This window comes from Sesamum indicum, linkage group LG4 (assembly GCF_026168435.1).
Source record: "Sesamum indicum cultivar Baizhima isolate 11 linkage group LG4, ASM2616843v1, whole genome shotgun sequence".
NCBI classification, from domain to species: domain Eukaryota; kingdom Viridiplantae; phylum Streptophyta; class Magnoliopsida; order Lamiales; family Pedaliaceae; genus Sesamum; species Sesamum indicum.
The window spans coordinates 4,902,784-4,914,836 of NC_142660.1; the positions used below are offsets into that span (position 1 = coordinate 4,902,784).

Below are 12,053 nucleotides of genomic sequence, written 5' to 3' on the forward strand. Positions count from 1 at the left end.
TGCATTTTCACTTATAAAAGCGTGTTGTATGGATAACGTGTATTCCTCTTTCTTGAGCCTGGATTCCAGAGATGCTGAACTGCCGCTGCACTTTCATACCCATCACCATTATTTCCAACGAAACAGGATACAACTACACATTCCAAGCTATTACTTCTTTCTTTTTTCTCCTTTTGATTACAATGAGACGTAAATGACTTGATAGAGTGTTTTGTTTTGGATTGTTAGTCGAAATAGAAGCTATGATTTCACAGTAATTAGTTGAATGTTGCTAAATTCATGGGTCGTACAAATTTAGTTGTTCAATCCAATCTAAGAAAGATATTTGGTGGTTCGACATGCTCAAAGAACTAGGAGCCGTTGTTTTTCTATAAATTCTATTTTCACTTTTTTCAAAACTAACAGGGTAATACGAATGATTAATGAAGAATGATGTAGATCGATGTTCTATTTTTTGCAGTGCGTGCAATATTTTCTAAAATATGATTCACCTATTGAAATGCTAACTTTGATTGAACAACTTGAATCTGTTAAAATATGATTAAGCAGTAAATTGTATAAAATTGGTCAACTCCTGCTATACATAACACAAAAGAGTAATAATGTTAGTAGAAAGAGTAGTAAAATTATCATAATACAATCATAAAGTGAGGACATAACCTTTATCATATTAATAACATGAAATTAATAAATAATTTTAAGATTTTAAATAATACAGAGTACAACAGGAGCCACCAAATTCCATTAAATTCAAAACAATCCAACAAAATATTATAGTAACCACCCGCCCATGCACTTAATTACAAACCCTTACTCCACCATATCCCAATTGCACCACAAATCTCTTACTATTCAGCTTTTCATTCACATGGGACCTCCTACAACCTGTCATTTATCTTGTTCTCTGTACCTGACCCGTTTAATGGCACCACCTGTAAAATTAGCGGCGAAAGGTACATAGAACCACAATGCAGCCGTGAAAGATTTGCAGCTGGGGATTCATCCATCCCACAACTTATGGATCGGCAATTTGTCGGTAAAAGTGATAGATTCTAAGTATAAATCTCCATTTGCCGCTCATGGAGAAGTGATCGTCATTAACTCATTTCCCTCTGATCACTAACCTTTTGTCCACTTTAAAGAAATCAAGGGCGCAAAGATGGTGAGGCAGGGCCTGCAAGGCTACATTCTTCACAAGAAGCCTCTAATTATTAACTTCATAAACAAGTTGGTTATTATTAATTTTTTTATTTCATGATTTCTCTATTGTTTTTTGTTAGTGTAAATACTATTTTTGAAGGCTTAAATATATTGTTTGTTCTGTAATTTCGCTGCATTTCATGTCTGAAATGACATATAAACTTCTTTAAAAGGAATGCCGCAAATCAAATGAACTTTTTAAACATTAATATCGAAAAACACACACAAAATATTTATAAATATTTGTGGACCAAGCGGAATATTTAGTTATCAAGCAATTCAGGATTAAGATCTTGTTACCTTTAGATAATAAGTTTGATTAATTGCATCATTTTGATTTGAATATTGTAAAGGCTCAATTGAATTTTTTTTTCCTATAATAAGTGATATTTGGCATTTTGGACCTTCAAAAAGTGAAAGTTATAATTTGATCAATTATTTTAGTAAATTTGCTATTGCTAACACATTTTGAAAGAAATTTCCAAATTTGACCGAAATTAGCATGGGCGTAAATTTGTGGATATCGTTGACTGAATGTTTACAAGTTAGTCATGAATTCGAAATTTGACATGATGTTGGCTATAATAGGAGATTTTAGGACAATTTTTTATGCACAAGTTGCATCAAATCAATAAAACAATGAAGAATATTTAAGCAGTATATTGTAAAAATTTGGGCGACTCCTGCAATAGATAACAAAAAAGAGTAAAATGATAATAGAAAGAGTAATAAAATTATCATAAAAGTGAAGACATAAACTTTATCATATCAATAATATGGAATTAATAAATCATTTTTAAGATTTCAAAGCTTGATGTTATAAAATATAATGATAAGAAAAAAAAATAAAGACTAAGCAATGCAAAAATGAAAGCATTAACTTTAGAGTTAAGAAATTTCAAGATAAAATTGCTTGAAAAATCAACAAATTAAAATTAGAAACACAAGAATGTTTATGATAAATAATATATAGGTCCAATTTAGAATTTTAATTTTAATTATGGGTGAATAACAGAGTACAACCAAGAGCCACCAAATGCCATTAAATTCAGACAAATCTAACAAAAGACTGCAGTAACCAACCCCCGTACACTTACAGAACCTCACACCATCACATCCCCATTGCACATAAATCTATTTCTATTCAACTATTCATTCACATCAAAACCTCCGATGACCCATCATTTAACTTGTTCTTTGTACTTGACCTGTTTAATGGCACCACCTGTAAAATCAACGGTGAAAGACACACAATACCATGATGCGGCTATTAAACATTTGCAGCGGGAGATTCATCCATCCAACAACCTGTGGATCGGCAATTTGTCACAAAAGTGACAGATTTTGAGTTAAAATCCTTGTTTGCCGCTCATAAAGAAGAGATCAGCATTAACTCATTCCCCTATCATCACTATGACTTTGTCCACTTTAAAGAAATCGAGGGCATGAAGTTGGCGAGCCAGGGTTTGCAAAGCCACATTCTTCACAAGAAGCCTCTAATGGTTAACTTCGCTAAGTAGGTAGGTAATTTCTTGATTATTTTATTTTTCGATTTCTCTACTTTTTTTTTTTTGATTAGTGTTCATACAGCTTTTGAAGGCTATTTTTTGTCTAACAATTTTGCTACTTTCCATGTTTGAATGGCTCATAGACTTCTTTAAAAAGAATGTCGCATATCAAATGAGATTATGAAATACTAATATCAAAAAACATACACAAAATGTTTAAAAATATTTGTGGACTAAGTTGAATGTATAGTTATAAAAAAATTTGATAATAAGATCGTTTTGTTACGTTTAGATAATAAGGTTGATTAATGGCATCATTTTGATTTGAACATTATAAAGGCTTTATTGAAATGTTTTGTCCTATAATGAGAGGTATTTGTTGTTATTGAACCTTCAAAAAGTGAAACTTACAATTTGATATATTATCTTAGTGAATTTTTATATTTACTGACACATGTTGATAAAATTTTTTGAATTTGTTAGAAATTGGCACGTGCAAGTCATGTGCTGGTGTGAATTTGAGGATATCGTCGACCAAAAGTTAGGACGTTAATCAAGAATTCGAATTTGATATGATGTTGACTATAATAAGAGATTTTAGGAAAATTTTTTAGGGGCATGTTGAAATACAAAGGCATAGGCATGAAAGTAAGAGTTAAATCAGCAATTGAAATCTTGGAAGGAGGAGTAAACGGAATTGAATTGAAGATCAGAAAAGTTTCTCTCTTGTTCTTTTTGTTACATGACAAAGAAGACCCATATATGCACGGATGGGTCACAACTAACTTAACAACCTCTAAGTTGCTAAAACAAATAGTAAAAGTGCAAACACAAAATACGACTTCTGCAGAAGAAGAAATCTGCAGCTCTTCAACCTGAAGTCAGTGTTTCTGCAATTGGCTTCCTGGTCGCAGCTGCATCTTCATGGTCTGGAATTTCATCACCCCCCCTCCCCCCCTCCCGCAAGCTGTACTCGGGTTGATGTTTACTAAGTATAGCTTGGACCTGAGATGGAGGAATGAGGTACAGGGCAAGGACTTGGTAAAAATGTCTGCTACCTGTTGCTTCGAGATTACATAAGTGGGCATAATCACTCCTTCCTTAAACTTGTTTCTGACTACATTACAGTCGATCTCGAGGTGTTTAGTCCTCTCATGGAAGACTGGATTTGCCGTTATGTGTAATGCGGCCTTGTTGTCACAAAAAAATGGTATAGGAAGCTTTACATGAATATCCAGAGTTTTCAGAATGTAAAGCAACCAAGTGACTTCACAAGTAGTGGTGGCCATACTACGGTATTCGGCTTCAGCGGAAGATCTAGCTACTGTAGTTTGCTTCTTGGTTTTCCAAGATATAGGAGTGTTTCCCATGAAAATACAGAAACCAGTCAATGACTTTCTGGTTAGATGACATGCAGCCCAATCTGCATCACGATAGACCTTAAGTGAGAAATCAGAGTTGGATGAGAAAAACAAACCTGAGGTGACTGTCCCCTTCAAATATCTGACAACGTGAACTGCAGCTTCCCAGTGTTTATCACAGGGATGTTGGAGGTGTTGGCTCAATTGTTGTACAGCATAACATAAGTCAGGTCTAGTAAAACTCAAGTATAATAGTCTCCCAATCAGTCTCCTAAATCTGGAAGGTTCAGCAAGTAATGCCCCTGCATCTGCAGATAATTTTAAACCTGGGGCTAATGGTGTGGTAGTGTGTTTTCCTTTGCTCAGACCTATGTCTTTGATTATGTCCTGGGCATATTTCTGTTGTGTTACAACCAAACCTTCTGCCGAACGAGCAAATTCCAGGCCAAGGAAGTACTTGGCAGGTCCTAAATGCTTCAGAGTGAACAATTTATTCAAATAATCTTTAACATTCATAATATTATCCACAGAAGCAGAAGTAACAAGTATGTCATCCACATATACAAGTAAAGCAATTAAGTTCATACCTGTACCTTTAATGAATAGACAGTGGTCATGATCACATTGCTCAAAACCAAAGTCCTTCATTTTTTTGGCAAACTCTTCATTCCATTTCCTTGAAGCTTGCTTCAAGCCATATAACGATTTTTCCAGTTTACAAACCTTACCTGTTTGGATTGTGTACCCTTATGGAGGTTCAATATATATGTCTTCATCCAGGGTGCCATGAAGGAAGGCATTGTTCACATCGAGGTGATGTAATGGCCAGTTTTTACCCACAGCAAACTGCAAGGAAAAGCCTAACAGTGACTGCCTTTGCAACAGGTGCAAAGCAGTCATTGTAGTCTTCTCCTTCCACTTGACTGTATCCTTTTGCCACTAATCTGGCTTTATATCTTTCAATAGTGCCGTTAGGGTTGAGTTTTACCTTGTACAGCCATTTGCATCCAATGGCTTTCTTGCCTTGAGGTAATTCTGTCAGCTTCCAAGTCTCATTTCTCTCTAGTGCACTTATTTCTTCTCTCATGGCCTTCTCCCATCTTGGATTCCCTTGAGCCTCCATGTAGGTCTTTGGTTCCTGCAGGTTAGAAATCTTTTCCACAAAACAAGTATGTGCAGTTGTCATTTTATAACAAGCAGATTCATCAACATTGCAACATACATAATCCTTCATCCACACAGGATCCTTGGTCAATCTACTGGACTTTCTAGGTACAGTGGTGTTATTTTCTATTTCTTGATTGTTCTCTGTGGATGCTATGTCAGGTCCTTTTTCATCCTCAATTTCATCAAGGTTCAGAGGTTTAGGTAGTGGACATACTATGTCATCAGTAACTTCAGCAGAATTCTTAAAAGGGAAGGAGTTCTCATGGAACACTATGTCGCTACTGACATGGATATTCCCTGTGTTCAAATCCATTACTTTATACCCCTTTATACCATGTACGTATCCCAGAAAAATGCATTTAAGGGCTCTTGGATCAAATTTTTTCTTACAGGGAGAAACATTGGTAATATAACAGAGGCAGCCAAACACTTTTATGTGATCAAACACCGATTTTCTATTTAACAGCAATTCATAGGGAGATTTCCAGTTGAGGTTTTGAGCAGGTAATCTATTTATGAGATAAGTGGCCATTAATAAAGCCTCTGTCCAGAATTTTGAGGGGAGATATGCATGGAACATGAGTGATCTAGCAATTTGTAAAAGATGTTGGTGTTTTCTTTCTACAACACCATTTTGTTCAGGTGTATATACACAAGTTCTTTGGTGGATTATTCCCCTTTTGTGAAGGAAATCTTGGCATTCCTTATTGATAAATTCAGTGCCATTATCAGTTCTAATTTGTTTTATCTTTGTCTCAAATTGAGTTAAGATCATATTATAAAATTGTTCAAGTTTGGATAGGGTCTGAGATTTGTGTAACATCAAATATGTCCAGGTGCTTTCTACTGAAATCATCAACAATTGTGAGCATATCCTCATAGCTATTTATAGAGTGATTTCTGTAAGGACCCCATACATCTATATGAATGAGTTCAAATATGGACTGAGCTTTGTTCTCACTATCAGGAAATGGCATTCTGTGCTGTTTTGCAAGAGCGCATGTTTCACAAGCAATTTTATTCATAGTATTATGTTTACAGAGTCTCATTTGTCTCAAAACATCTATGCTGGTATGGCCTAGCCTATAGTGCCATAGGTTTTTCTCACTTTCAGAGCTATAGTTGTTCATATAACAAGCATCTACATTCATGTTTTCAGCAGTGTGGGGTGTAGTCATCCTAAAATCAGTCGGTATGTGAGCTGGTAGGTTCTTCTCTAAGACATAGAGTCTTTCTTGTTGTTTACCTATGGCCATCACCCGTTTAGTCCATAGGTCCTGCACAATGCAATTTTCATCTGTAAAGTGCACACTACAATGATTATCCTTACATAGTTTAATGACAGAAATGAGGTTATGCTTAAAATTAGGAACATATAAAACATGCTTGAGTGTAATGTTTTCATAAACATGCACATCTCCTGAAATCTTGACAATATGATTAAAACCATTGGGAAGTTTAACAAAGATTTCTTTGTCAAGAATGCGAAGGTTTTTAAATCTTTTATAGAAGCACACATGTGGGCCGAAGCACCACTATCAATAATCCAAGTGTCAGTAGATATAGAAATTTTACCTGCATAGCCTTGGAAATCTGAAAAATTAGAACCGATCTGGCTACCGCTTTGATCTTGCATAACCTTGAGCACTTCTTTCTTGATGATTTCTGTCAGGTTTCTGTCATTAGCAGTCATAAGGTTGTTCTGCAAGGCACTTAGTTCTTGCTCTGTTCTGACATTCAAGGCCCTTGGATTGAATGGTTTGCCTGCAGCCTTCCTTTGATCAAGCATTGCTTTGTACCAGTCAGGGTAGCCTATCAGTTCGAAACACCCTTCTTTTGAGTGTCCCCTTTTCTTGCAGTGTTCACACTGCAATTGTCTTTTGTCCACAGATGTCCACTTCTTGGTATTACCTTTTACGCCTTCTTGTTCTCTTGGTTCGAATGTCTGTGCAACCATAACACCCTCTTTGTCCAGTTCCGAGACTCCAGAGTTGAGTTCTCTTTGTTTCTCAACTCTTTGTACCATAGAATAGGCCTTCGCAGCAGTCGGCAATGGGTCCATTAGTAGGATCTGGTTCTTCACGTGCTCGTATGCATCACTCAGTCCCACAAGGAACTGAATTAGTTGGTAGGAGGTCGCCCTATCAGCCAGCTTCTTGCTTGTCCCACAGGTACATACTGGCAAGGGATCCAATGTTCCCAATTCGTCCCACAGCTTTTTAAGCTTCGTAAAATAAGCGGCTACAGTCATGTTCTTTTGAGATGTAGTGGCGATTTCTCTTTGTATCTGATAGAGGAGTGGCCCGTTGCTATCGCCGAATCTCATTTCAAGCTCCACCCATAAATCTCTGGCTGATTCCGCATATAAGAAGGCTTCAGCGATTTCTTTCGAAATGGCACTCATAATCCATGAGAATACCATACAGTCATTCTTTTTCCATGCCTTTATGATTTCTTTCCCTTCTGTAGGTTCTCGTATGTTCCATCGATGAATTCCAGTTTCTCCTTGGCTCCGAGTGCTATCTTTATGGCCCTTGCCCACGTCAAGTAGTTGTTGCCGTTCAAAGGTGCAGACACAAGGTTCATTCCAGGTTCATCATTTCCTTGTGTTTTCATGTCGACGTAATCAGCAGTGGTTTCCTCTTCCATGGTGTTTTTGTCAGCTGTTTTCTTGATTCATGGGCAAAAAGGAACTGGTGTAACAGTTTAAAGATTGTGAACTATATTCAGAGCCAAACCTGCTCTGATGCCATGTTGAAATACAAAGGCATAGGCATGAATGTAAGAGTAAAATCAGCAATTGAAATCTTGGAAGGAGGAATAAACGGAATTGAATTGAAGATCAGAAAAGTTTCTCTCTTGTTCTTTTTGTTACATGACAAAGAAGACCCATATATGCACGGATGGGTCACAACTAACTTAACAACCTCTAAGTTGCTAAAACAAATAGTAAAAGTGCAAACACAAAATGCGACTTCTGCAGAAGAAGAAATCTGCAGCTCTTCAACCTGAAGTCAGTGTTTCTGCAACAAATAGTAAAAGTGCAAACACAAAATGCGACTTCTGCAGAAGAAGAAATCTGCAGCTCTTCAACCTGAAGTCAGTGTTTCTGCAATTGGCTTCCTAGTCGCAGCTGCATCTTCATGGTCTGGAATTTCATCAAAGTTGCATAAAATCAATAAAACAATGAAGAATTTTAAGCAGTAAATTTTTGTATAAAAATGGTTGACTTCTGCAATATATAACCAAAACTAGTACTAATAATAATAGAAAGAGCAGTAAAATTATCATAACACCACCTACCCGTTGCACACTAATCTCTTTTTATTTCTCTTTTCAGTCACATCGGAACCTCTGACGACCTATCATTTATCTTGTTCTCTTTACATGACCCATTTAATGGCATCACGTATAAAATCAACGAATGGAGCTACACAGAACCATGATACACCGTCAAAGATTCTCAGAGGGTGATCCATCCATCCAACAACTTGTGGACCGGCATTTTGTCACTAAAAGTGACATATAGCGAGTTTAAATCTCAGTTTGTCGCTCAGGGAGAAGTGATCAGCATTAACTCATTCCCCTTCCATCTCTACGCCTTTGTGTACTTTAAAAAAATCGAGGGCACGAAGTTGGCGAGGCAAGGTCTGCAAGGCCACGTTCTTCATGGGAAGCCTTTAATGATTAACTTCGCTAAATCGATTAGTAATTTTTTAGTTTTCTTATTTTTTTATTTTCTAATTTTTTGTCTACTTTCCATGTCTGAAATGACAAATAAATTTATTTAAAATAAATATTGCATATCAAGTGAAAATTATCAAGCACTCATATCTAAAAACACACAGGGAATGTTTACAAATATTTGTGGACCGAAAGCTGAATGTTTAGTTATCAAGTAATTCTAGATTAAGATCATGTTACCTTTAGATAATAAGATTAATTAGTGGCATCATTTTGATTTGAACATTATAAAGGTTCTATTGTAAACTTTTTGTCCTATAATTAGAGGTGTTTGGCGTTTTAGACCTTCAAAAGTGAAACTTACAATTTAATCTATCATCTTGATAAACTTTTAGATTTTCTAACAAATTTTGATAGAAATTTTTATATTTGTCCAAAATTAGCACGTTGTGTTGGCTTAAATTTAAGAATATACATGACTTGCACATGTGATTTTCCAACTAATTTTTAAATATCTGGTAAAATATGTCATAGAATCATGCAATTTGTAAATTAATGGACCAAATCGCAAGTTCTAGTTTAGGACGAAAGTCACCATATTTTTAAATAATCCATAGTATAGTTGGAGGGCACCACACTAAATTAAATTCAAATAAATTCAAATTACAGCATCCAACGCACCAATACAACCATCCACACTCGTGCCATCACCATCCTTCGGCCGTACCGTACACAAAATCTCGTTATAAGAAAATAATCTAAATTTTTTGTACAATTATTAGCATTAGATTTCACCCTTTATTTATACATATAGAAATTTTAATACATCAATTAATGAAATTTAAAACTTGTCAAATAATGCAAATATTGACTGGAAATTAATACATCAATAGCATGGAATTAATAAATAATTTTAAAATTTCAAAGTATAAAATACAATGAAAAGAATAAAAAATGAACACTAAGTAATGCAAAAATGAAAGCATTAACTTTAGTGTCTAAAGAAATTCCAAGACAAAATTGCTTGATAAATCAATAAATAAAGATTAATTACACACGAATGCACGCAACCTACTGTAAGTGATATTGCAAATGAACAAATTATTCTTTATAAAAAATAGCAAAATACTTCACTATATTTTTTGAAATGAAGTAATTTACCTTTTCAGAAAGGAACATAAAAAAATTGCTCTATTTAAGAAAAACATAGGAAGGTAATTTGATTTTTTTTTCTCTTAAGGGATAATTTGAAAAACTACAATATCACATGCGGTAAATTGCATGAAACCCTATAATATAAAGCTAGACTAATATTTCTTAGTGTTTATAGAGAACAAGTCTAATAAATATCATTAAAGTAGTAGGACAAATTTAGAAATTTAATTTAATTTCAGGGTGAAAGTTATAATATTTTCAAATAATACATAGTATAACTAGGAGCCTCCAAATGAAATTAAATTAAGAAAAATTCAAGAAAATACTACAATAACCACAACACCATCGCGCACAAATCTATTTCAACTTTCATTCATATTGGAATCTCTGACAACCCATCATTTATCTTGTTTCTGTACTTGACCCGTTTAATGGTACCACATGTAAAATCCGCGGCGCAAGCTACACAGAACCACGATGTGACAGTCAAAGATTTGCAGTGGGAGATTCATCCATCCAACAACTTGTGGATCGGTAATTTGTCACCAAAAGTGACAGATTCTGAGTTACAATCTTTGTCTGCAACTCGTTGAGAAGTGATGGGCATTAACTCATTCCCCTTGCGTCAGTACGTCTTTGTGCACTTTAAAGAAATCGAGTGCACGAAGTTGGAGTGGCAGGGTCGCCAAGGCCACGTTGTTCACGAAAAGACTTTAATGATTAACTTCGCTAAATCGGTTGGTAATTTTTTAATTTTTAATTTTTTTATTTCTCAATTTTTTTTTCTACTTTCCATGTCTGAAAATAAACTTCTTTAAAAGAAATATTGCATATCAAATGAGATTATTAAGCACTAATATCTAAAAACACACATAGAATGTTTGTAAATATTTGTGGAGCAAGTTGAATGTTTAGTTATCAAGTAATTCTAGATTGAAATCATGTTAACTTTAGATAATAATTTTGATTAATGGCTTCATTTTGAATTGAATATTATAAAGTCTATTAAATTTTTGGTCCTATAATTAAAGGTGTTTGGCGTTTTGGACCTTCAAAAAGTTAAGCTTATCTTAGTAAATTTTATGATTTGCTAACACATTTTTTACTAGAAATTTTTAAATTTGTCGAAAATTAGCACGTGTAAGTCATGTGCTAGCATAAATTTGATAACATATTCATGACTTGCACATGTGTTTTTCCAGCTAATTTTTAACTTTTTGGCAAAATGTGTCCTCAAATCATGAAATATGCAAAACTAATGGGCCAAGTTGCAAATTCTAATTCTTAATGGACCCAAATGCCAAACAACTAAAACTACACCAATCTCTTTATAAGGAAGAACCCATCCATCAATTAGTGAAATTTAAAAATTGTCAAACAACGCAAAAGTTGATGGGAAATTATATGGTAATCACATAATAACATCAATATTTTAATAAATTGATTAGTTTGACAATATATCGATATTCGATTCATATATTAATATAACAAAGAACAATAAAAAAAATTATAATAAACACATAAAGTAAGTCAAATACTCACTTGTTTGGTGGGATTCGAACCCATCATCTTACACTTATTCATGAAACCTAGCTCACCTATGAGTGATAGGCTAAGACATCGTTGACCGAAAGTTTAGAACTTAGTCAGGAATTCAAAACTTGACATGATCTTAGCTATAACAAGAGATTTTAGGAGGATTTTTCAACGGCAAGTTACATAAAATTAATAAAATAATGAAAGATTTTAAGCAGTAAATCACATAGAATTGATCGGCTCTTGCAATATATAACAAGAAGAGTAATAATAATAGTAAAAATAGTAATAAAATTATCATAAACAATCATAACGTATGGATATAAACTTTATCATATCAATAGCATGCAATTAATAAATAATTTTAAAATTTCAAAGTTTGATTTTATAAAATATAATGATAAGAAAAAAATAGAACACGAAGTATGCAAAAATGATAGCA

General features: G+C 34.3%; 1 protein-coding gene across 1 annotated transcript; it reads right to left on the reverse strand.

The window, feature by feature from the left end:
* Window positions 1–6,024: 6,024 nt before the first annotated feature.
* LOC148788301 (uncharacterized) lies at window positions 6,025–7,640 on the reverse strand. Its single transcript, XM_088879979.1, has 2 exons — window positions 6,812–7,640; window positions 6,025–6,533 (listed from the first exon to the last, which is right to left on the reverse strand). Exons 1-2 carry the CDS (start codon window positions 7,638–7,640, stop codon window positions 6,025–6,027), a joined length of 1,338 nt encoding a protein of 445 aa, XP_088736105.1.
* Window positions 7,641–12,053: the final 4,413 nt, after the last annotated feature.

Coding starts and splice junctions, on each gene's coding strand:
- LOC148788301 (XM_088879979.1), bottom strand. CDS start 7,640: ATGAGTGCCATTTCGAAAGAAATCGCTGAAGCCTTCTTATATGCGGAA. Junction 6,534..6,811: donor AGATTTCCAAGGCTATGCAG/GTAAAATTTCTA, acceptor TGCACTTTACAG/ATGAAAATTGCATTGTGCAG.